At 41.9% G+C, this 26,823-nt stretch overlaps 1 protein-coding gene across 3 annotated transcripts in view; it reads right to left on the reverse strand.

Annotated features, from left to right (window-relative positions):
- Nucleotides 1-21,040, reverse strand: part of CEP78 (centrosomal protein 78) — a 36,391-nt gene extending 15,351 nt beyond the window's left edge. For all 3 annotated transcript variants that reach the window (XM_066257044.1, XM_066257042.1, XM_066257043.1), the window contains exons 1-9: nt 20,500-21,040; nt 16,913-17,085; nt 16,747-16,819; nt 15,646-15,749; nt 13,754-13,928; nt 10,758-10,871; nt 8,634-8,698; nt 8,232-8,343; nt 1,565-1,700 (exon numbers count right to left, since the gene is read on the reverse strand). In XM_066257044.1, coding sequence (XP_066113141.1) covers nt 1,565-1,700; nt 8,232-8,343; nt 8,634-8,698; nt 10,758-10,871; nt 13,754-13,928; nt 15,646-15,749; nt 16,747-16,819; nt 16,913-17,085; nt 20,500-20,752 — 1,205 coding nt within the window. In that variant the 5' untranslated portion in view covers nt 20,753-21,040. The remainder of the gene's footprint in view (nt 1-1,564; nt 1,701-8,231; nt 8,344-8,633; nt 8,699-10,757; nt 10,872-13,753; nt 13,929-15,645; nt 15,750-16,746; nt 16,820-16,912; nt 17,086-20,499) is intronic.
- Nucleotides 21,041-26,823: the final 5,783 nt, after the last annotated feature.

The following is a 26,823-nucleotide window of genomic DNA, read 5'->3' on the forward strand; positions in this document are numbered from 1 at the left end:
TACAGCAAACTGATTCACTGGCAAGCTGAAAGTTATACTTCAACAATTTTAATTTTTTTATTTTTATTTTTTTTTATTTATTCATCTTAGAGATGAGAGAGAGAGAGAGAGAAGAGGGGGAGGAGCAGGAAGCATCAACTCCCATATGTGCCTTGACCGGGCAAGCCCAGGGTTTTGAACCAGCGACCTCAGCATTCCAGGTCGATGCTTTATCCACTGCACCACCACAGGTCAGGCTACTTCAACAATTTTAAAAGACTTCTATACTTCTATGACAAAATTACTATAGACAGCTATCCCCTGGATAAACAATCGGCTAAAACTAGTCAAATCTAGTGTGATTCACCACTTAAATGAGTTATGGCAGTAGACTGAGTTAGATTAAGTCTAATCCATACTTCTTACCCATTCTGCACTAAGCTATTTCCCAAACTTACAATGTCCTTTTTCTCATTCCTACATTTCTAAATCCCTTCCTCCATAGTGTAGGGCATGGCTCAGCAATACTAGTCTTTTTTTTTTTTCCCCCCCTTTACAGAGACAGAGAGAGAGAGTCAGAGAGAGGGATAGACAGGGACAGACAGACAGGAACGGAGAGATGAGAAGCATCAATCATTAGTTTTTCGTTGCACGTTGCAACACCTTAGTTGTTCATTGATTGCTTTCTCATTTGTGCCTTGACCGTGGGCCTTCAGCAGACTGAGTAACCCCTTGCTTGAGCCAGCGACCTTGGGCTCAAGCTGGTGAGCTTTTGCTCAAACCAGATGAGCCCGCGCTCAAGCTGGCGACCACGGGGTCTCGAATCTGGGTCCTCCGCATCCCAGTCTGACGCTCTATCCACTGCGCAACCGCCTGGTAAGGCAGCAATACTAGTCTTTAATGAAACCTTTCTCACTTGCACAATTAGAGATCATTTTAGTCTCCTCTTGAATCCCACTGAGTTATATCTGTTGTGACATTCAAAAAATAACTTTAAATTCCCAATTATAATTACCTTTAGTTTTTCTTCCTTAAAAGTATACTAGGCAGCCCTGGCCGGGTTGGCTCAGCGGTAGAGCATCGGCCTAGCGTGCGGAGGACCCGGGTTCGATTCCCGGCCAGGGCACACAGGAGAAGCGCCCATTTGCTTCTCCACCCCTCCGCCGTGCTTTCCCTCTCTGTCTCTCTCTTCCCCTCCCGCAGCCAAGGCTCCATTGGAGCAAAGATGGCCCGGGCGCTGGGGATGGCTCTGTGGCCTCTGGCCCAGGCGCTACAGTGGCTCTGGTCGCAACATGGCGACGCCCAGGATGGGCAGAGCATCGCCCCCTGGTGGGCAGAGCATCGCCCCTGGTGGGCGTGCCGGGTGGATCCCGGTCGGGCGCATGCGGGAGTCTGTCTGACTGTCTCTCCCTGTTTCCAGCTTCAGAAAAATGAAAAAGAAAAAAAAAAAAAAGTATACTAGGCAGAAACCATTATGTGAGTTATCTTTATCCTCTGTAGAAACAGCCAGAGACCCTTCATGTAACAGAAAGTCCAAAATAAAAAATGCTGAATGACAAGAGAGGGAATAAAAAAAACATTCTACCTGTTCCTTTTTGCACGTTCTGCAGTGCGCCATGGTAGGAAACCAGACACACCAGGTGGTAGAGGTTCAGGAGCATAACACTGTTTACCAAAGCAGTGTTTTCTTCCATTATTTACAGGTTTCTTTGTAGCCAACCCTATGTTTGAGAAAGCATTAGAAAAAAGAGTCAAGATGCACTCAAGGTCTACAGAGTAATTATCACATGTGCACACTTTTGTTTAGTAAGAGGAGGGGAGGCAGAGACAGACTCCTGCATGCACTCAGACCAGGATCCCCCTTAGCAAGCCCACTAGGGGGGCGATGCTCTGCCCATTTGGGGCCCTTGCTCCATTGCAACTGTATCCTTTTTTTTTTTTACTGAGACAGAGAGTCAGAGAGAGGGATAGACAGGAACAGATAGACAGGAGCGGAGAGATGAGAAACATCATTAGTTTCTCGTTGTGCATTGCGACACCTTAGTTGTTCATCGATTGCTTTCTCATATGTGCCTTGACCACGGGCCTTCAGCAGACCGAGTGACCCCTTGCTCGAGCCAACGACCTTGGATCTAAGCTGGTGAGCTTTGCTCAAACCAGATGAGCCCGCGCTCAAGCTGGCAACCTTGGGGTCTTGAACCTGGGTCCTCGGCATCCCAGTCCAACACTCTATCCTCTGTGCCACCACCTGGTCAGGCACAACTGGATCCATTTTTTTTAGCACCAGAAGCAGAGGCCATGGAACCATCCTTAGTGCCCAGGACCAACTCACTGCAATTGAGCTATGGCTTCAGGAGGAGATGAGAAGAGAGAAAAAGAGAGAGAGAGAAGTGAGAAGGGGAGGGGTGGAGAAGCAGATGGGCACTTCTCCTGTGTGCCCTGACCAGGAATCAAACCCAAAACATTACATGCTGGGCCAACACTCTATCACTGAGCCAGCTGGCCAGGGCCTCATATGCACACTTTTAAAAGAATACAGATGGGCACTTAAAAATGATGTCAAAGCCACTAAAACAGGATCACTTTGTAAAAATGTCTTTAAATACGTCAGCAATGTTTAAATAAAAATGTTTCTATGGTAGTAATTTTGACTAAAATACATGAAATGTGCAGAATATGCAAAGAATATGCAAAGTAAATAAAACCATATCCCAAGGAATGAAAAATTATACATGATACATTTTATGTACCATGTAGAGAGAGACATTCAGTTTATTGAATCTCAGAATCTTTCGCATTTCTGAATCTCAAGGATAGAGAAACAGATACCTCCAGGACTCCTGCCAAACAGAATCTTCTGAATTAGACCAAATTTTAACTTACGATTAATTTTTTTATGTAAAAACAATCAAAGTAACAAGACTGAAAGTTGCTGGATGGTAGGTAATCAATGTAACTCTCCTAGAAGTCTGCTGATCTTCATTGCTCATTTGATTTCATGTAGAAAACTCAAAAGAAATAAAACCCATTGGATAAAAGAGTGAAATGTGGAGACCTGGCCTACATTTCAATACTAAATAGTCAAATATCTTTATATGAAATATTTGATAGCAAAAACTGGCCACATGTTAATACTTTATTTAGAACAAACCATACATTAAAATTTGCATTTAAATATTTTCACTAATGTTACTGAAAATATAAGGTTAAGTTTGTTAAAATGGTTATATTTGTCCTTCAAATATATTTTACTATAGAAGATCTACTTTAGCAAAATTAGGATAGCATGTAAAATAAAGTATATGTGGTAATACAGGACAAACATTTCATGTGGTGTAGCTTATTGACAATCACATGCTCTTGTGTGATTTCTCTGGATAAATTTAAACATTCTCTCTTAAACTATATAGGAGCTCAGTTCATCTTATGCATAATTTCCCTCTAACAAAGAATGTTTGAATGTATGTAATTTGTACATGCATACCTTTTCCTTTAATTTCAGAAACCAATGCAAGTGTATTTGTAATTAAAACCAAAAGAATTTATACTTATCTTGTTAGGATATAAAAAAAAATTTCTAATAAAAGTTCCTATTTTCTTTCTGTACACATCATTATAATAAGAATGTGACCCAGGCCCTGGCCGGTTGGCTCAGTGGTAGAGCGTCGGCCTGGCGTGCAGGAGTCCCGGGTTCGATTCCCAGCTAGGGCACACAGGAGAAGCGCCCATCTGCTTCTCCACCTCTCCCCCTCTCCTTCCTCTCTGTCTCTCTCTTCCCCTCCCGCAGCCAAGGCTCCATTGGAGCAAAGTTGGCCTGGGCGCTGAGGATGGCTCCATGGCCTCTGCCTCAGGCGTTAGAATGGCTCTGGTCACAACAGAGCAGCGCCCCAGAGGGGCAGAGCAGCACCCCCTGGTGGGCATGATGGGTGGATCCCGGTCAGGCACATGCGGGAGTCTGTCTGACTGCCTCCCCGTTTCCAGCTTCAGAAAGATATAAAAAAAAAAAAGAAAAAAAAATGTGACCCAATTTACACAATTATTTAACCCTTAACCTCCCCTGGATCTAATTACATATCCAGACACTGATTTGGCTTACTCTATGTCTCCAAATAACTGAGGAAAATATAAAAAAAAAGGCCCAAGAAATAAAATTACTCATTAATTAGCTCAATGGGTTCATAAACCTGTCACATTTTCACTTTGTTTAGAAATAAAAATTGGTAAGCAAATCATGAGCTTTTTTTTGATTTAATAAAGACTCTTAACAACTATCATTTAATACATTATTGGCCAAACAAGTTAATTAATGGAGAATCAAAACCACACATCTTTTAATAGTAAAAAAAAAAAAAAAAAAAAAGTAAAGTTACATTTATAAAGATATTTTTAAAAAATTACTATTTAATTTTTTCCAATTTTTACCAATTAAAAAAATTGACCAATCAATTCAATGATACCTTGTGAATGCATTAAGAAGTATAATTAGGAGGTCCTGGCTGGTTCGCTCAGTGGTATAGCACTGGCCCGGTGTGTGGATGTCCCCAGCTCAATTCCCAGTCAGGGCGCACAGAAGCACCCATCTGCTTCTCCACTACTCCCCCTCCTGCTTCTCTTTCTCTTTCTCTCTCTTCTCCTCCCCTCCTGCAGCCATGGCTCAATTAGAGCCAGTTGGCCCAGGCGCTAAGGATGGCTCCATGGCCTCCAACTCAGGCACTAAAGAGAGCTCAGATGCTGAGCAACTGAGCAATACCCCAGATGGGCAGAGCATTGCCTCCTGGTTGGTTTGCTGGGTCGATCCTGGTTAGGGCGTATGTAGAAGTCTGTCTTTCTGCCTTTTCCTACTCTCACTGAATAAAATGAATAAATAAATTTAAAATAAATTCTGCAAAGACAACCCACTGAATGAGAGATTATATTTACCAATGACACATCTGATAACGGGTTAATATTCAACATTTATAAAGACTCGATACAACTCAACATACATAACACACACACACCAAACACCTAAACAATCCAATTAAAAAAGGCAAAGATCCTGAACAGACAGTTCTCCAGAGAGGAATAATACAGATGGCCAACAGACATATGAAAAGATGTTCAATGTCGCTAATCACCAGAAAAATGCAAATTAAAACCACAATAAGAGATCACATCTGTGAGAATGGCTATCATCAATAAATTAGAAAACAGCAAGTGTTGGTGAGAATGTGTAGAGAAGGGAACCCTTGTAGACATTGTTAGTGGGAATGCAGATTGATGTAGCCACTATGGAAAACAGTACAAAGGTTCCTCCCAGAATTAAAAATAGAACTGTTTTCTGACCAGCAATTCCGGGTATATATCTGAAGAAAGCCAAACCACTAATTTCAAAAAATATATGCACCCCTATGTTCACTGCAGAATTTTTTTTAAATTAAAAAAAAAATTTTTAGCGTTTTTTACAATAGCTAAACTACAAAAGTGACATAAGTACCCATCAGTAGATGAGTGGATAAAAAAAACAGTGGCATATATATATATATGTATGTATGTATGTATATATATATAAATAAAATGGAATATCACTCAGCCATAAAAGAGTGAAATCTTATTGCAACAGCATGGATAAACCTAGAGGGTATTATAAGTCAGTCAGTCAGAAAAAGACATATGGTACGGTTTTACTTGCATGTAGAATCTAAGGAACAATATAAACAAACAAAGCAGAAACACTCATAGATACAGAGAACAGACTGATGGTTGGTTGCCAGAGGGGTGGGGTGTTGGGGAATTGAGTGAAAAGGCTGAAGGGATTAAGAAGTACAGATCTGTAGTTACAAAATACTCATAGGGACGTAAAGTACAGCATAGGAAATATAGTCAATAATATTGTACTAACTATGTATGGTGCCACGTAGGTACTAGAAATATCTGGAGAAGCACTTTGTGTAAAGTATATGATTGTCTAACCACTATGCTGTATACCTGAAGCTAATACAAAATAATACTGAACGTAAACTGTAATAAAAAATTTTAATAAAAAATTAAAAATTAAACCAGTAGACATGTCAACCAAAACCGTCTTTTGACTCTGCTGACTCTAAACAAAACAGAACACTGTCCAGACCTAATCACTATTTCCCTCCCCTTCTCAAAGTAGGGAAGGGATATATATTATAAACATATAAATCAATAAACATTTCACTCCAAATAGAAAGGTTTTCAGGTAGCATCCAAATAAAAGATTATCTGTTGGTAACTGGTGATCTTCATGTATCTGGTATAACTAAAGTCACCAAAAACCTTTTTCTAGGAAACTGGCAGATTATACACATAAAAAAAGTTTTACTTTTTTTTATTAGACCTTATGGTTTTACAGTTTCAAAATGCAAATTTATTCTCTAGAGTCAGGTTCACATTAAATTTTGTTTAACTCCACCTTGCCATTCATTATCATATACACACAAAAAAGGCTACTTGTAAGTGGATACTTGTTCTACAAATAAATTTAAGGTCTCTTCAGAAACAATACAAAAATATCAGAACTGGATTATATCATATTTACATATTCAGAGGAATGTGAAATTTATGACCTTGTTAAAGAGTTTTATAAAGAAGATTTTTTAAATTATGTTGGTCATAAAATTACAGGCTTAATTTTATTTTATTTTTAAAGATTTTATTTGTTGCCCTGGCCGGTTGGCTCAGCGGTAGAGCGTCGGCCTAGCGTGCGGAGGACCTGGGTTCGATTCCCGGCCAGGGCACACAGGAGAAGCGCCCATTTGCTTCTCCACCCCTCCGCCGCGCCTTCCTCTCTGTCTCTCTCTTCCCCTCCCGCAGCCAAGGCTCCATTGGAGCAAAAATGGCCCAGGCGCTGGGGATGGCTCTGTGGCCTCTGCCTCAGGCGCTAGAGTGGCTCTGGTCGCAACATGGCGACGCCCAGGATGGGCAGAGCATCGCCCCCTGGTGGGCAGAGCGTCGCCCCATGGTGGGCGTGCCAGGTGGATCCCGGTCGGGCGCATGCGGGAGTCTGTCTGACTGTCTCTCCCTGTTTCCAGCTTCAGAAAAATGAAAAAAAAAAAAAAAAAAAGATTTTATTTGTTCATTTTAGAGAGGGAAGTAGGGGAGAGAGAGAGAAGAGGAGATGAGGAGGATGTATCAACTCCCACATGTGCCTTGACCAGGCAAGTCCAGGGTTTTGAACCGGCAACCTCAATGTTCCAGGTCGATGCCTTATCCACTGCACCACTACAGGCCAGGCTACGTTTAATTGGAAAGTTTAGGGTTAAGTATCATTTGGAAAATTAAATATCCATTATAACAAAAAATATTTTAAATGTTTTTCTACAATGTTCCATCTCGGGTCACTAATCTTGTTTGCAGTATTCTTTTATAAGGATTATATATACTCTAAGTTTCTTTTATTTTTTTAAATCATTGAAATAAACAAGGAGTTACCTCCCTTAACTTTAGGTGGGAATTTCAAAGGGAAATAGCACAAAATGATAATACTTTACTTTAAAAAAAAAATCACCTCTGACAAACATCAATACTAAGCCTGACCAGGTGGTGGCACAGTGGACAGAGCATCGACCTGAGACACTGAATACCCAGGTTCAAAACCCGGAGGTTGTTAGCTTGAGCGCACACTCATCCGGCTTCAGTGCAGGCTCACCAGGCTGAGCACAGGGTCGCCGGTTTGAGTGTGAGCTCATAGACATGACCCCATGGTCGCTGGCTTGAGCCCAAACGTCGCTGGCTTGAAGCCCAAGGTCACTGGCTTGAGCAAGGGGTCATTGGCTCAGCTGGAGCCCCCCCCCCATCAAAGTACATATGAGAAAGCAATCAATGAACAACTAAAGTGCCGCAATGAGTTGATGCTTCTCATCTCTCTCCTGTCTCTCTCTTTCTTGCTATAAAAAAAACAAAAAACAGCTAAAATTGTCATCAAACTACACCCCAAATTTCAAATGCAAAGTATTAAAATAATCAGCAACCAGGAAATATATTTAATATAATAAACTTTATAAACCACAAACAAGAAAATGGGTTAATTAAAAAATGAAAATATTAGTATCCCCTTAAATTCATTACCATATTTATACATCCACAAATTCTCATAATCTGTATCAGAACAATGATGGTCATCCTGATAAGCATGTAGTGGTTGTTACCATAAATATCATGAGAAGAGTCTTCAATTTTAGCACACAGGAACACATAAAGGGTACAATTCTGACCCATCAAAAAGCCGAGACAGAAAGGGTTACCAATTCTAATAGTAGCTTTTCCTTTCCGACCACTTCCCAGGATGATAGTTCTCTTTTTCTGTTTAGCAGTTCTAAATGGTTCCTTCACTGACGGAGAAGTTATCCACTGATACTAGAAGAGAAATAATATATACTCCATTTCAAATTAAGGCAATTTACAAGTGTTTGATCATAATCAGAAATAATTAAGATATTATAAGTTGTTAAAAGCTTTGCAATCTGCATTTCTAGGATGCCAAATTAAAGATTCACACAATATTTTCAAAAACAGAAAAGCCATTTCATTTGACTAAACACAATAGAATACGGCAGAAAGGACCCTGATAATTTTATTTTATTAGAAAATGAAGAAAAACAATCAATGAAAGAGAAATTCTTCCTAGAGAATAAAACATACCATACCTCTGACTTGGCACTCCTTCCATTCTGAAGAACTTTTTTGATAACTGCTTTCATCACAGAATGATCTAAAGTAAAATAAATTGTAATAGAGTAATTGTTTCCTAATGAATGGCTATTTACATTTAAAAACAAAAGCCAACCAATTATCGCTTTTTCCATAAAATTAAATATAAAACCCTCAGCCCTGGCCGGTTGGCTCAGTGGTAGAGCGTCGGCCTGGTGTGTAGGAGTCCCGGGTTCGATTCCTGGCTGGGGCACACAGGAGAAGCACCCATCTGCTTCTCCACCCCTCCCTCTCTCCTTCTTCTCTGTCTCTCTCTTCCCCTCCCGCAGCCAAGGCTCCATTGGAGCAAAGTTGGCCCAGGCGCTGAGGATGGCTCTGTGGCCTCTGCCTCAGGTGCTAAAATGGCTCTGGTTGCAACAATGTCCCAGATGGGTAGAGCATCGCCCCCTGGTGGGCGTACCGGGTGGATCCTGGTCAGGCGCATGCGGGAATCTGTCTGACTGCCTCCCCGTTTCCAACCTCAGAAAAATACAAAAAAAAAAAAAAAAAAAATTATATATATATATATATATATATATATATATATATATATATATATAAAACCCTCATATGTAATTGTATACCCACCCCACCTTTGTGTATTGTAATTTCTCCCTCAAAAACCTAAGATGAAAGTATGTCACCTCACATATTGCCCCCCTCTCATCTCCAATGGCTATTATTTTGGCAGCAGCAAAGATCAAATCTGAATACTTTGGGTATCTTTTGATAGAAAGCAAAGAGTGGCCCTGGCCGGTTGGCTCATCGGGTAGAGCGTCGGCCTGGCGTGCGGGGGACCCGGGTTCGATTCCCGGCCAGGGCACATAGAAGCGCCCATTTGCTTCTCCACCCCCCCCACCTCCTTCCCCTCCTTCCTCTCTGTCTCTCTCTTCCCCTCCCGCAGCCGAGGCTCCATTGGAGCAAAGATGGCCCGGGCACTGGGGATGGCTCCTTGGCCTCTGCCCCAGGCGCTAGAGTGGCTCTTGTCGTGGCAGAGCGACGCCCCGGAGGGGCAGAGCATCGCTCCCTGGTGGGCAGAGCATCGCCCCTGGTGGGCGTGCCGGGTGGATCCCGGTCGGGCGCATGCGGAGTCTGTCTGTCTCTCCCCGTTTCCAGCTTCAGAAAAAAATACAAAAAAAAAAAAAAAAGAAAGCAAAGAGTCTAGGCACTGTCCAGACACTTAGATTCCTAAAAGACAGCTAAACATCAAACCAAAGTCCTGATATTCCCTCAAATCTGCTCCTCTCCTCAGCCCCCTTCTTCTCATTAAGTGGTACCATTCAGTTGCACATAATCATCTAGAACTTGTTTCTTTATTACTATTTCCTTCATACCACACACCTAATCAATCTGCAAGTCTTGTTAGCTACATCCTCAAAACACAACCTGAATTCAACCACTTTTCACCAGCTCCAACTTTCCACCCTAAGGTAAGCCATAATCAGCTCTTATTTGGACCACTCTGATACTCTCCTAACTGGTCTCCCTGTTTCGCTGCCTTATCCCTCCATAAGTCTAGTGTCCACACCTAGTCATTATGCTGAAATACTTTCCAGATCATGCCTTTGTAAGCTCAAAACACTTCGCACATTTAGAACAATCCATGTACGGACCCTGCCCCCCAGACCTTACAGGATCAGGTCCCTGGCCAGCTCCCTGACTGCCCAGTATGCCACGTTCTCCCTCACTCAGCGGTTTGGCCAGCCTGGCCTTCTTGTTTCTCCTTCAGTCTTCCAGCCACCCTGCCACCTATGTGCCTGCGTACTCGCTGCTCTCTTGTCCTGGAATGTGCTTCTCCAGGTCTCCCATGGCTTACCCTTCTCTTCACTCAGGTCGCCCCCACTCAAATGTCACTTCTCCAGTAAAGCTGTCCCGGACAAACACCTTACCGTAAGGTATTTTTGCACTACTTACTACATATTTAAAATTATACTACTTATCAGTTTACTCATTTCTAACTGAATTTCTCAACTAGAATGTAGATTAGAAACATAAACACATTAGATTTTAAAAACGTCAATATATAAATAATTTTTTTGTTTTGCTATTTGTTAATCGATAAAGAAGATGTGGAGACATACCAACAAGTGGATTTTTTCTTATATCCAGAATGACCAGAGTACTATTGGTTTCGAGGGCCTTTAGTAAAGTCTTCGCTCCTTCATCGGTGAGACCACACTGCTGCAGGTCAAGTGCTATTAATGAAAGACAAAAGGTCACTTGCCAATTCTGTACAGATTTAACACATATACAACTCTCACTTATTCACGCATGGAAAATTCCCATGCAAGAATAGTCATGATAGGTTAATATTGGACACTGAAAAAAGAATTTATTTTTAAAGCATATGCACACATAATACAAAATCTAAGAAAAAATTCTTCCTGGATGCGCCATGATTATCCTGCCTTTGGTACCAATAAATCACCCAGCCTATTTTACAATTAGAGTTAAAAAATAACCATATATAATCTCTGAGTGAAAAACATCAGAGGAGAATCTCAGCTCATGATTAGCAAGGATGCTGGTGGCAGTGTAAGCCTCGTAGGTAGTTAACTGGCTGGGCTCAGCAACTGCACTGCATTCTTTTGATCATGATCTTGAGTCCCAATTTACTCTTGAAATTAGTTAAAAGGGAAAACAAAATAGGCAAAAATATAGTAACTGTTAGATTTAGAACAAAAATGTCTAAGAGGATGCAAATAATGACAAATTTAAAAAGTGTGTGAATATATGAATGGGAAAATATATGTTAAATAATGCTAAAAGCCTATCATGAAAGAGTGATAGTCAAGAATTCTCCCTTGGTAAAAGGTCAAAGAACTGAAAAAATTATCATGAATACTAAGAGTTCTGAAGTTATACAGCTTACCCATTTAAACCAGAGATCATCACAAAAGCACTGGTATAAAAAAGTACAGATAAAAGGAAACTATCATATGAGCCTTTTTTAAAGAAGTGTTGTGTATACCATTATATCAAAATAACTGGAGTCTTTCAAAACCTCATGACACACACAAATAAGAAGTCATATACACGAACCTAAGGGAATATGATGTAACACTTACAAACTCTTACCACAGAAATGTGCACATAAGACAGAATTATCCAAATAGCCAAACTGATAAAAATAGAAGTAATTCTCACTAGTAAATCAATAAATACAAATTAAAACAGTAAAACATGACCATATAGGCAAAAGCCTTTAAAACGTGTATACCTTTTTAACCCAGAAAAACTCTTTTTCTAAGAATTTAACTGGCCTTGGCCTGTTGGCTCAGTGGTAAAGAATCTGCTTGATGCCTGGAAATCCTGGGTTTGATTTCTGGTCAGGGCACACAGGAGAAGCAACCATCTGCTTCTCCACCTCCTACCGCTACAGCCTTGGCTCGACTGATTCGAGTGAGGTGGCCCAGGGCACTACTAACGATGGCTCCATGGCCTCACCTCAGGCACTAAAATAGCTCAGTTGTGGAGCAACTGAGCAATGGCTCCAGATGGGCAGAGCATTGCCCAGTAGTGGGCTTGCTGGGTGGATCTCAGTCAGGACGCATGCAAGAATCTGTCTCTCTGCTTCCCCTGCTCTAACTTAATTAAAAACAAAAGGAGTTTAACCAAAAACAATAATTAGAGACATAGGCAAGGATGTACATCAAAGTACTGAAAAAATGGAAATATATCTAGTTATGTATCTAGATATATATATATGGTTATACATCTAACAAGAAAGAGTAAGTGTACCATGGCATATTCATATAATAGAACTCTGAACAGTCACTACAAATAATGTGATATATGTAAATTTACTAACTTGTTAAGATGTTAATATTATACAAAGTGAGCCTGACCAGGCGGTGGCGCAGTGGATCGAGTGTCGGACTGGGATGCGGAGGACCCAGGTTCAAGACCCCGAGGTTGCCATATTGAGCACAGGCTCATCTGGTTTGAGCAAAGTTCACCAGCTTGGACCCAAGGTCGCTGGCTTGAGCAAGGGGTTACTCGGTCTGCTGTAGCCCCACGGTCAAGGCACATATGAGAAAGCAATCAATGAACTGAAGTGCCACAACGAAAAGCTGATGATTGCTGCTTCTCATCTCTCCCCGTTCCTGTCTGTCTGTCCCTATCTGACTCTCTGTCTCTGTAAAAAAAAAAAAAAGAAAAAAATTATATGAAGTGAAAAGAAAATGATAAAACATGTCACACTTAGATATGTATAAACAAAGTGCCCCACTACACACCTTTTCCAACAGGAAAAAGCACAAACTGTCTAAATCTATGTAATTGCAAAGAATTGATTAAACTATTGTACATCAATATAGTGGAGTACTACCTGATGTATCACTAAGTGAAAAAAGTAGGAATATGAAGGGTAAGTATAGTGATTCCATTTTCATAATCTCTAAGTGTACATATATATTTATAAAAAAAAAAAAGACTGAAAGTACATACACCAAAATGGACAGTGATTATGTCTGGGTATTATTAAAATTATGGGCAATTTTTTCTTCTTACTCTGTATTTTCTATAAAGAATATATGCAACTCTTAAATTTAAAAACACGAAAAAACTTTTAGGAAAAAGAGGCTTTAAAAAATGATATTGGGCCCTGGCCGGTTGGCTCAGCGGTAGAGCGTCGGCCTAGCGTGCGGAGGACCCGGGTTCGATTCCCGGCCAGGGCACACAGGAGAAGCGCCCATTTGCTTCTCCACCCCTCTGCCGCGCTTTCCTCCCTGTCTCTCTCTTCCCCTCCCACAGCCAAGGCTCCATTGGAGCAAAGATGGCCCGGGCGCTGGGGATGGCTCTGTGGCCTCTGCCTCAGGCGCTAGAGTGGCTCTGGTCGCAACATGGCGACGCCCAGGATGGGCAGAGCATCGTCCCCTGGTGTGCAGAGCATCGCCCCTGGTGGGCGTGCCGGGTGGATCCCAGTCGGGCGCATGCGGGAGTCTGTCTGACTGTCTCTCCCTGTTTCCAGCTTCAGAAAAATGCAAAAAAAAAAAAAAAAATGATATTGTACCAAAAGCTAAGCATGTTTAGTATTAAAAAATACAATATATATATCTTCAATTTTAGAATTTACCTCTAAGCCATAAATCCTCACTAAGGGATTCTGCAAAAGCACTTGCGCCGAAGTCACCAATAAGCGTGTTGCAATTCAGAGTGACGCGCCTCAAGCCGGCCATACAGTCAAGATCAGGTCTCCTATAACGAAGACTCTCAGCCCAGGTTTCCTCATATCTTCTCATGGTCTGATACTTCAAAGGTTAATAAGATGAAATTAAGTCGCCTGACTAAGGGAACAGGGTATGCATACTGCGTTTGGCTTACCATGCTTGAGATTTACACACCTACCAAGTATATGAGCCAGGAAAGTCAACTGGAGAAATTAAAAAGTTTAAATTAAAGGACTCATGACCCAGACTAGTCTGCCAGTGACTAGTCAGATTTCAGCCACTGCATGACCTGTTGCTGATTAGTTATGTAAACTCTGACAACTCAGTTACCTTCTAGGAATTTTATTTTCACTATTTGTAAAGTCAGGAAATTGATTCTAAATTCTTCCCTTGCTAAGGCTCTAAATTCTATCATTCTGTGCTTCAGAGGTTTCTGAATGCTTGACTGGGCATCTCACATTTTTAAAAGATATATCTTACTTATTAATAAATTATATATATGAAATTCTGTGCATGTATTTTATATACAGTATATGCTGCACATATTTTTAAATGATACAAAAATAAATATAGAAATTCTAATATCTTCTTCTAACCCAATGGATCTCACAGACTACTTAGGGTATGCACACCAACTTTAGAGGCCCTGAATATGCAAAGCCAGTTTGACATGCCTTATAAAATTGGTTTCATTTTTAACCACAGGTATTGTCTGAAAGACATATTCAGTTCTTTCTATTCATAAAATAAATTTTGGCAACAAAAAAACTGACGTTAAAAAATCTTATTACATTCTTGAACAGTAAGACTCAAAGTTTCTAGGACACTCTAAAAGGGAAAATAATTTGTGTCCTTTTTCTATTAACAATAATAGTGGAAATAACAGCAAGCACTTACACAGTGCTTCTATGTGGCAGACACTACTTTACACAAAATTAGTTCATTTTATCCACATAATGAGGCACAGAGGTTAAGTAATTTGCCCATGGTCAAGAGCTATGGAAATGGGAGAAGTGGAATTTTAACCTAGGCCATTTGGTTTCAGAATCTTTGCTCTTGACTGTTTTCTATACCAGGGGTTAATGGACTTGCTTTGTACAGGCCCAAATGTAAAATTTTCAGCTTTGTGGGCCATACCTTTTCTGATGCGACTACTCAACTTGAATGGTATGGGGTCAAAGTGCCATAGTTACTAATATACTAACAAATGTTTGTGACTGTATTCCAAAAAAAACCTTTATTTACAAAAACAGGTGACAGGCTGAATTTGGCTCACCAGCTATAATCTACCTATTCCTCACCTGTACCATCAAACTATTAAACAAGGCTTTATGCTAAATTATTAATAAATCATTTTAGCTTAAAAATAAAGTAGTTATAATGACTGTAAAGTTGTTAAAGCATTATTTTTAAAAGTATATTTATAAAATGCTATGGTTGTGATTTTTATTAGTTTATAAATTACAGTAGTTAATAAATATTTGATTTATTTAAGTTATTTGAAGGCTGTAATGGCAAACTTTCTTCATAGTATCATAATAAATGTTTCCAATTACTAAAATACATGAAAGCACTGTTTATAATGTTTTTACATTAAACCTCTGATTTCTACAATTAAGAGAACTATTTTTACTAAATGATAGAACCCCAAACTGAAAACTGGTCATATTCTTTCAACAGACCTAAAATTACAATTATCACATGTATCAAAAGACAAAAATAACCACCATATTGTATCAAAATAGTAAGGTGCTTCAATCACAGATATGTTTCCATGCATGTTTAAACATAAAATCACCTTTAAGATCTTGGCCATGTGATCTGCTCCCTGCCATGTCAGATTACACCCCGTGAAGTCTACTGTCTTAAGAGTGATAGAGTTCTTTATACCTTGACAAACAACTAAAAGAAAAAAGAAAAAACCGCATATACAATAAGATAAAGGGCCTATACAATCTGGTCAATCTTGATTTACTCTACTTTTCTTGAGACTGTTGGGAGGTTTATAGCTTCACTCTAAAAATCATTATCTACGATCTTCGCAGACAATGGATATTGATTGGTGCACTCTAAAATATGCAGTAACAAAGCGTTATCCAATTTATAGCAAGAGTTTAATTCTATTTAGATGACAAAACTGAACTCCGAATATTGCAAACTTTATTCTTGACCTTTGGTAAAGTATTATGACCTTTTGAAACACAGGAAAAACTAAAAAGCCTAAGGAAGAGTCTTTCTGTTTTTATTTCTTATAACCTCATCTCGATTATCAATCAACAATTTAAATGTCAACTATAAACCCAGGATATTTTTAGGGACTATACAATATATTAGGGCAATATAAGATAGAGGACCCCAAACTGTACCTTCATTTGAAATGCAGGTTTCCTCACCCCTCCAGACTATTCTTGAGGACTCCAATCAACAGTCACCTTCTCTATGATTACTTCCATAATATGACCTCACCAGCATCAAGTTGGCTGACCTTTTATATACTCTCTGAGTACTTTGAATATATTTCCTACTTTAACACATACCACCATAAATTATAATTATGATTGCATACAGGTGTTTTAACTCTTTACAGATAATGATTTTTTTCTCTTTATATCTTGCTTGCTATTATTTCCCTTCCCATATTTGTTAAAGAACAAGAAATAGAAAATACAAAATATTATATATCTGTGGGCCTTGTGGCTCAACACAACGTTATGTAAAATCAGAAAGTATGGCGCATGATGAATTTTTATGGTACAATGAGACTGGACCAGTCTTGAGCAGGCACAGGAGATAATGCAGGTCGAGGCAGCACAAAGAAAAGGTCCAGAGAGGAATGAACATGACGTGTAGGGAATCATGAGACCAGTCTGCTGAGAACAGACTTAAGATTGAAACTCACTTTCTAAACCTCCATCTCCGATTGGACAATTTGCAAGAGACAGGTGCACCAAAGTAGCTGATTTATTCAATCCCTGTAATGAGAAAAAAGGTTAAGAAATTTACTGGTTTAGTTTCTCCCAAAAGCAACAATCAAATGTTCTCAGGGCACAATAGAGGAGGCTTACCTTTGTTAAAATAGTTAAATCTCTCTCTCTCAGTATTATTCCATTTAGCTCCAAGTTCTTTAGAGCATTTGATGCACTTAAACAACATTTGAGAGCTTTACATAGCTGGAAGGTTACATCTTTGCTTCTTATCGCAGGAACTCGACTTTTGTAAATTTTATTTCTGTCAGAACCTAAAGCAAAAGTATAAAGGGAGTGATTTCAACCATACACTTTATCATCACTAAAAAGTACCTGCTCTGTGCTAAGGCAAAGAAATGACTTCTACCCTTAAAGGTGTCTTTATGGAGGGACACAGGTAAACTAAAAACTTCAACCACCTAAGATATAGAGACATAAACTATGTGAGTAAAAAAGTTTCTATGGAAGCAAAAAGTTGTAGCTAAGTGAAGGCTGCAAATAACGCTGAAGTTCAATCATCTAGAAAGATGAGAATGACTTCAGAGCGGGAGTGGGAGGTGCATTAACTGCAGAAGAGCACTTGTGCAAAGACTTCCAAGCCTGACACCTGCCGGACACTGACAGTATAAAAGGGGGCTAGCTAAAGGCCCTATAAATGGGGGAAGAGACAAAGTAAAGTAGAGAAATTGGTAGAAGCAAGCCCAGGAGACAGTATAGCTTTAATCAGAGGTGATGATTAGGGCTACCAGTGGAACAGGTGCCTCTGCAGAGTAGAAAAAGGCAACCTACTGCTGAAGAACCAATTAGTCAAAGGAAAGGATTACAAAAAGGTACCTACTTAAGATAGATTAGAAAAAGCACCCCTTCTGAGGGCCAACTAGCCCCATGAGGCTTGGCAGAACACAGCTCAGATGCCGTGCCTCTGTGCAGAACACAATCTGTGCAACTAACATGCACTGATCCTGTGGGCATGAACCATTAAAAGCACTATTTTAAGCATATCTTCTCAGTTTAGAAGATCACTCAAGACAAGCTGGCAGATGAACTGAGAGATACTGAACTCAACAGCAGCAAAACCACTAGAAGCTTCTGCAATAGCCCAGGCAAAATGTAATTAGGCATGAAGAAGCAAATCTAGTAGGTTAAAATCTAACCTAGACTCACTGGATGCACGTAAAAAGGAAGGTTCAGTAAATGAATTCTGAAGAGAATGGTCTCTGTAATACATTCTAATACATTTTTCTTATATTCAGTGTAAAATATTACGCAGGGTTAAGTAAACTAGCCTCGACTCTAAGGTCTCTTTCAACTAAAATTTCTTTTGATTTCTAAGTTATCGCTTTTGCTAAGTAGTCTTCAGAGGTACAGAGCAGTCCCTACACTTGAGTAAGATGCAGAGAACAACCTGACTTCTCTTCACCAGGGGATGAGCTGAACTGTTCTTGCAGAAAAGGTAACAGATGACACGAATCCCACAGCCTAGAAAAGGGCCAGGCACATCACAAGTGTTCAGGGTTGTGTTTTTGTTTTGTTTTTTTAATTTTTATTTTTAATGTATTGTGTTGACATGGTTTCAAGTGTCCCACCCAATAGAACACCTGCGACCCCCCTCACTGTACACCCCATGTCCCATGCAAAGGCTCTTTCCATTCCCATTTCAACCCCTTTACCCCCTCCCCCTATCTCCATCCTTCCTTTCCCTCTGGGACTTGCAACCCAGCCATCTGTATCTATGTGTTATACATACATAATTTGGCTAAGTGTTCATGTTTTATAAAAAAAAAAATCAATAATCATTTCCTCTTCTCGCTCTTTATACCCCCCCTCTCTGCTGGCTACTTTTTCAGTTTATAAACATATTCAAGTGTCCATTTAAAAACCACTTTCAGGCCTACGATTTTTGGAATCTTCTTTGTGGGTAACCTCAGTTTCTCCCATACCTTCATCTGTCCTCCCAAAGCGCCCAGATCTGGACCTTGAGCCCAGACCTCTCTAGCAGACATGTTTGGATGCCCACAGGCCTCTCTTCAAGCATCGAAGATGAAGATCCTTTCTCTAGTCCAATCCCTTCCTACAGTGCTCTGCCTCTCACAGAAAACTGCTGATTTTAACTGTCACTCAAACTTGCTGTCCTCCCACTTCTAACTGGTCACCATCTCAGATGCATTATCTCTTTGATCTTTGTAATCCAGTCCTCCCTCTCTATAGCTTAATTTGGACCCTTAGTTTACAATCCACCCTCCTTCCAATCAACTGCCTTACATATGGAGGCCAGAGTGAGCTTCCAAATCAAAAGGTCACGTCATCTTCAATTGTTTCCCACCACCTTCAAAATAAACAGCCAACTTTTTTTTTTTTTTGTATTTTTCTGAAGCTGGAAACGGGGAGAGACAGTCAGACAGACTCCCGCATGCGCCCCACCGGGATCCACCCGGCACGCCCACCAGGGGGCGACGCTCTGCCCCTCCGGGGCGTCACTCTGCTGCGACTAGAGCCACTCTAGCGCCTGGGGCAGAGGCCAAGGAGCCATCCCCAGCACCTGGGCCATCTTTGCTCCAATGGAGCTTCGGCTGCGGGAGGGGAAGAGAAAGACAGAGAGGAAGGAGAGGGGGAGGGGTGGAGAAGCAGATGGGCGCTTCTCCTGTGTGCCCTGGCCGGGAATCGAACCCGGGACCTCTGCACGCCAGGCCGACGCCCTACCACTGAGCCAACCGGCCAGGGCAACAGCCAACTTTTTGACAGGACAAACAAGCTCCTCCCCTCCCATTTGGCCTTCACCAGGCTCCTAGTCTCAATTTACTTCTTTTTTAAACCCAAAGTTCTAGTGCTATACCTTAGTTGTGCCATACATTCTTACATTTCCAAAACTTTGGTGCAGCTGCTCCATCTAGCCATCTGAGTAGCTTCTACCCATTCTTAGAAAGGATAGCTCCTCCAAGAAGCCTACCCTGCACCTTCTCTTCCAGTATTTGCACTCTGCAGCTCCAGCACTCACTTCTTTCAGAGCACTGACCACTGTGCTGCATTCACTTGCAGCCTCCTCTAATAAAAAGAAAGATGCTCTAGGGCACGAGCCTTGACTCCAGCTGTGCTGCGTGCAGACAGAGCTTATTCAATTGCCAGGATACTTTACACACATAACCTGTGAATTCTAAGAACCCAAGGAAAGAGTAGTTTTTAAGCGGCGTTTTACAAATGTTTAGTTCAAAAGTAACCTGTCCAGGTCACAGAGTGTAAACCTTAAAACTCAAACTCTGGGCTGTATTCACATGTACGATGCTACTATTAACCCCACCACCACCACCACCACCGCGCAATGCCCAGGCCTTTCTTAAAACAAAATGAAGCAAAAAGCTGGGATGTATCCATTTCCTAATCGCTTTGTTCTATACTAGGCAAAGCCATTCAATAAACTAGGTAACATCTGCCGAATGCTTAATGATGTCCCAAACTGTGCAAAGTGCTCTACAAGCGTTAACTCGGCCAATCCTTGAGAAGAGACCTAGAAGCCTAAAGAGACTTGTCCAGGGTAACCAAGCTGGTAAGTCTCCTAGGCCGCATGCTCCCTCCGTGGCACAAGTTCCCTGGCACTGGGCACCGTTTCAGCGCTCAGGCGGTACCTTGCACCGTTTAAAATCTCGCTTACGGCACGAACACTCAGGCTGCGGGGCGCGGGGGCTACAAACCTGTTTCGCCTACCCACGGTTGGAAGAAGCTCTTGACAGAGACCAGGGGCAGGTCTTTATTAATCTTGAGGGCGCTCAGGAGCGGCGTCCAGTCCCCCAAGCGGAGGCGGTCGGCGTTGAAGTCCAGCACGCCCTCCCGCAGGCAGGCGCGCACGGCGGGCAGCGGCACTGAGTCCTGCAGCGAGCACAGGTACTCGTAGTGCGAGAAGAAGTCGGCTGCGCTGTCGCGGCGCAGCTTCACCGAGTCGATCATGGCCAGCGGGCGGCCTCGGGGGACACCGGCGGTGCAGACAACGCCCGCTCCCGCCGCGGAGCCCCTGGTCGCCGCCCGGCTCCTCGGGCGCCCACGGCACAAAGGCTGCGGCCCCGCAGCGTGCCCAGCAGCAGCAGAGGCTCCGCAGGAAGGCGCAAGGCCCTGGACCCCGGATCAGCCGCCCCTCAACGCCGCGCTCCCGCGCTGCCTCCCGCTCTCCGGAGCCGGCCGTTGGCGCCCGCCGAGCCCTCCCCAGCGCGGGCCTGCGGTTCAAGCCCGCGGACCGGAGCCCGCGGGGGCGGTGCACGATGGCGTCAGCGCGCCCCCCGTGCGTCCGCACGCAGGCCCCGCCTCCCGAGGGGCGGTGCTTGAGGCTTAGCGGCGGGACCTTCAAGACCGGGACAGTGCAGAACATGTAAGTGGTTAAGGGACTTGGGATTCCCAAAAAGGGTTTACTGATTGATCCGAATGAAAGTGAGATGTGAATGTAGCAGTGCACTTAATTTTAATTTTTATTTCTACTTTAAGTTGAATTTATTGGGGTAACATTGGTTAATAAAATTAAACAGGTTTTACGTGTAGTATTCCTAAATACATCACCTGTACACTGCACATGCGCGCTCACCACCCTAAGTCAAGTCGCCTTCCATCTGTAGCAAGGCATTTTTTAAAAAGTCTAAAAGAAAAAACTAGTCTAAACATCCTCCTCAGTGTCTCTGCTTGCACCGCCCAGGAGAGGGAGTACAATCAACAACGGATGTAGAACAACTGTGCTCCATTAAGCTTTAACGTCTGTGGTAATTTCTGCAAAGAACTCTTCATTTCTGAAATTTCTACTTACCTCACAGGGTTGTTGGCAAGTTGGAAAGCGTTCCATGAATTCAGGATATTACTGAAGTTGCTACGAATCTCTTTGTTTTGTACTGATGATGGTGGCTAACTTTGGTAACTAGTACTTTGTCTCCTAAGCATTATTTTAAGCGCTGGGTCAGATGAAATCATCAGATTTTCCTAATAATTTAACAGAAAGTTTATTGTGGTATATCCATTTTACAAAAGAGAAACAGGCACGGGACAGTAAGTAACCTACAGCTAAGTGAAAGAACTCAGACAATTGATATTAAGCAAAGACTGAGGTGGCTCTAAGGTTGTGGTGACTTACATATGTAAACCAAAATATAAACCTATAAATGCCTCAAGTTAAGAAAATTGAAAAGTTAAAGACAACCAATCACAAACTGCTGACTAGACATTAAGCTACGGTCAATAGTTTCCTTGCTTTGCTGCCTCCTTTTTCTTATAAAAGTCTCTCCGCAGCTTCTATTGGTGGAGTGCTTAATGACTTCCAATTTGGTGCTGCCTAATTTGAATTGATTTTTGCTCAATAAACTCTTAATATTTTAAAATATGCTTCAGTTTATCTTTTAACATTGGCGTCAGAACCTGAATGTATCAGTATTTGTTTCCAGTTTCTAGAATAATGATAGCCATTCAGTCAGGCCGTAGGCATTTGTTTACAGCATTGCTCTTCCTTCCATTCACTGCATTCTGGATACCCCCAGCCACAGCCATTATGTGCACACTACTCTAAAATACTCTGTCAGTAATAATTTTTACATGCAACACGCTCAAATTATAATATAGTCATGCACCACATAGTGACATTTCAGTTAATGACAGACTGCATATACGATGCAGGTATGCCATAAAAGCCTAGGTCTGTAGTAGGCTATACCATCTGGGTTTGTTGAAGTGCACCCCATGATCTTTGCACAATGATAAAATTGCCTACTGACCCATTTCTTAGAACCTATCTACATCATTAAGTGATACATGACCATATAGCAAACACTCCTCTGTCCTCCATCAGCTTATGAAATGAAACGTTACTATTCCTGTTGAAGAGCCCTATATAACCACTCTCCCAATTGCAACCACTCTTTTCTTTTTTTAAGATTTTATTTATTGATTTTTAGAGGAGGGGAGGAGTGAGAAACATCAACTCATAGCTCCTCTGCTATGTGCCATGAGGCAAGCCTCAAGATTCGAACCAGCAACCTCAGCGTTCCAGGTCAACACTTTTTTATCCACTGCACCACCACAGGTCAGGCTCGCAACCACTCTTTAACTGACCCTGGATAACTGCTCTTCTGAGCTTGGTATTCATTATTGCAATATATGTCTTTATTTTTCTGCTACATTTGTAAGGGTTTTTAAACATCCTATAACATTCTACTATGTTTTCTTCTGTTACTTGCTTTATTCATTCTTTGCTAGGTTCATCCATACTGACATATAAAGGTCTAGTTTATACCTTTTCCTTGCTATATAGGATTTCCGTGTAGCAAAATGCAATAATTGTCTATTTTCCTGTGGATGGAAATTTAAATTATTGCCAGTTTTCAATATGATTACTTTGTGGCTACATCCATTTTTTAGTGGTCAGCATCACTTACTGTGTTGTCCACCGTTTTTCTTAAAGCTCCCTCTTCCCTGTTTTCCACAAAGCCTCCTGATTCTACTTCTCTAATTCCTTCTCTGCCTCTCTTGTTTGTCTCTTGCTTACTCATTCTAAATGTTGGTGTTTTTCAGGTTCCCATCCATAGTGTCCAACTGTGGTGACATTTCAGTTTTTCTGGGTGATCTTATCTCCTTCTCAGGTTTATCTACCCCCTCCAGGCTGATGACTTCTAACAAAGATACCTCTCTCCAAACATCAAACTGCCTGTGGAAAGCCAAAGATCTCTCATTGCCCCCAGCGTCAGGTTTGTACTCCTTAGCTTGCCCTTCACGATTCCACTACCTCTGCTGTCTTATTTCTTGCTACATTCCTCCCTGAATGTTTTCTTTTTTTTTTTTCCTGAATGTTTTCTTGATACATGGAAAAACTTGAAATTTCTGATGTTCCATCAGTCCAACCTGGGCCTTTACCTAGGACCCTCCTCCTCTACTCCCTCTTTAGTGGGCTAACTTCCAGTTGTTTCCGGCTTCAGGTTGCGGGGGGTGGGTCACCTTCCCTGTGAGGCCTTCTTTTTTTTTTATAGGTAAAGAGAGAGAGTCAGAGAGGGACAGAGAGAGATGAGAAGCATCAATCATCAGTTTTTCGTTGCGAGACCTTAGTTGTTCATTGATTGCTTTCTCATATGTGCCTTGACTGTGGGCCTTCAGGCCTTCAGCGGACCAAGTAACCCCTTGCTAGAGCTAGCAACCTTGGGTCCAAGCTGCTGAGCTTTTGCTCAAACCAGATGAGCCTGCACTTAAGCTGGCGACCTCAGGGTCTCGAACCTGGGTCCTTTGCATCCCAGTCCGACGCTCTATCTACTGCGCCACCACCTGGGCAGGCCCTGGGAAGCCGCCTTTCCCTAATCCTCAGCTCTCCTCTCCTGCTTGTTTAGTGCCTAACTGCACTGCTTTTTGACATGTGTGTATCATAACACTTAATATATCTAATGATAAGTATCTTTATAGATGGTTTTCCTTCCATAAACTGTAATCCCTTTGAAGGCAGGAACCTTGTTTCATTCATGCCTATGTTCCCATAGGAAGTGCTGAAGAATGACAGAGTGATCTCCTCTCTTCTCCCTGTAAGTCATCACCAGCACCTGTGGCCACTGTCTGTGGATGCAGCTCAGGGAAAGCTTCATCATATTAACTATTAATTTAAAATTATTTCCTCCAAGCTTACTTATTTTCTGTCTGCCAAGATTTCTTTCAAGACTTGCTTATTAATCTCTTCTCTACTTCCATTTAATTATGGCTTAATGGTGCTTCTTTTGGCTGCTATGGCTTTAGTTCTTTTAGTATTTGGTGATTTCTACCCACATGCTTTTCTGAATACAGTGAGCAGAGTGGCTCTGGGACACTCTGACAAGCCTGGTTTATGCCCAGCCTATGACACATGCTTTCGTTTCCCTGCAGGCACATGCAGTACAAAAGATGGGCTTTCACTCTCCAGGGATCTGGTGAGTGAGTGTTTTGACTAGAGTACAGATTTAGTGGGATCATTTTACCTCTTACTCACTATCCTACTTCTAGTCTATCCTGACATTATACCCAGAATTCCCAGCCAACTTACCTTTCCATGGGACCTCAGTACTAATGCTATTTGCTCATCTCTAACATTCATCTTCTCTGGATCTGTGTTCTAGAGTAACGAGCTTGTTGGATCCAGTCCCGGATGTATATCAACAAAATAGGTTATCTTATTTTAAGTAATATGTGGTCCCCATTTCTCTTCTTCAGTACCTTTCTTACAGCTGTTTACAGTGGCTCTTCCAAATCTCCTTCACCTCTTTTCATATCACTACTAGACTCTTTTTCTATGTCCCTGCTTTCTCACCTAAAGAGGATACCTCTTGTTTCACCAGGAAAATAAAGTTTCAGACACAAACTTCCTCGTCTTCTTTCTGCTCACTCTGGCTGCTTTCCAGCCCATTTTCCATAATGTAGCCACCACCTCTTCCTCTTCAGATCCTTCTGTGACTTCCCATTGCTCTCAGGATAACGACAGACCTCATCATGATGGTCTAAAATAATGCTACTCTATGTGAAGTCTACAGACTGGCTGCTGGTCAAAAACTGTTACTGTTCTATAAGATAATGCATTTGCTTCCAAACGTAAATCACATCTCCACTAACCATACTGTTTGGTTCAGCAGACAAGACTTTCTTGATTAAGGAATTGAATATTGAGTTATGTTCTAGAACAAGCTCCTTATCTCGTGTGGACTGGCACTTGGAGTGCACTAGTCCACAGGACTCTGCGTTCCTTGGCCATGAAGACGGCGTGAGCTCTGCAGCCTTGTCTTGCACCCCACTTCCTTTAACTCTCAGTAATCCAGCCCACAGTGGCCTCCTTTCAGGCCTGCATACTTACAAGGGTTCATTTTCCATGCTACACCTCCCAGGGTTCTTCGATTTTGCCATTGCCCTTCCCAAACCTTCTGTGACACCTATTGCTAACATAATACTGCCCAAAGTCTTAAGATTGACATTTAAGACACTTCATAATTTGACTTTCATTTCACTTTTCAGACTTAAAAAAAAGTTTCGGCTCTGGCAGTTTGGCTCAGCGGTAGAGCGTCGGCCTGGCGTGCGGGGGACCTGGGTTTGATTCCCGGCCAGGGCACATAGGAGAGGTGCCCATTTGCTTCTCCACCTCCCCCCCTCCTTCCTCTCTGTCTCTCTCTTCCCCTCCCACAGCCAAGGCTCCATTGGAGCAAAGATGGCCCGGGCGCTGGGGGTGGCTCCTTGGCCTCTGCCCCAGGGGCTAGAATGGCTCTGGTCGCAGCAGAGTGACGCCCCGGAGGGGCAGAGCATCGCCCCCTGGTGGGCAGAGTGTCGCCCCTGGTGGGCGTGCCAGGTGGATCCCGGTCGGGCGCATGCGGGAGTCTGTCTGACTGTCTCTCCCCGTTTCCAGCTTCAGAAAAAAAAAAAAAAAGTTTCATGGATCTAATTGTCAACTTCTTTGTCCCTTTCCAGCTCTGCCTATTATATATATAAATATAATATATTATATATATGATATATATTATATATATGATATATATTATATAATTATATATATAAAATATATAAAAAATTTATATATATTATATATATAAAAATATATATATATATTTTTTTTTTTTTTCCCCTTGGCATTAACCTTATCCCTCATTCTCTGGGAAAAGTTCACTGAGAATCCAAGCAACATATGGACCTCTTCTCTCAGGGCACATCTGGAACTGCTATAAGTTATCCACATCTTTTTTCTCTTAAGTGAGAAGCTGGGAGGCAGAGAGACATTCCCACATGAGCCCTGACCAGGACTCACCCAGCAAGCCCCCTATAGGACAATGCTCTGCCCATCTGGGGCCATTGCTCTGTTGCTCAGCAACCGAGCTATTTTAGTGTCTGAGGCGAGCCCATGGAACCATCCTCAGCACCTGGAGGCCAAATTTCTCCAGCCAAGCCATGGCTGCAGGAGGTGGAAGAGAGAGAGATAGAGAAGGGAGAATGAGAGGGGTGGAGAAGCAGATGGTCACTTCTCCTGTGTGCCTTGACCAGGAATTGAACCCAGGACATCCACA

This window comes from Saccopteryx bilineata, chromosome 2, assembly GCF_036850765.1.
Source record: "Saccopteryx bilineata isolate mSacBil1 chromosome 2, mSacBil1_pri_phased_curated, whole genome shotgun sequence".
Lineage (NCBI taxonomy): Eukaryota > Metazoa > Chordata > Mammalia > Chiroptera > Emballonuridae > Saccopteryx > Saccopteryx bilineata.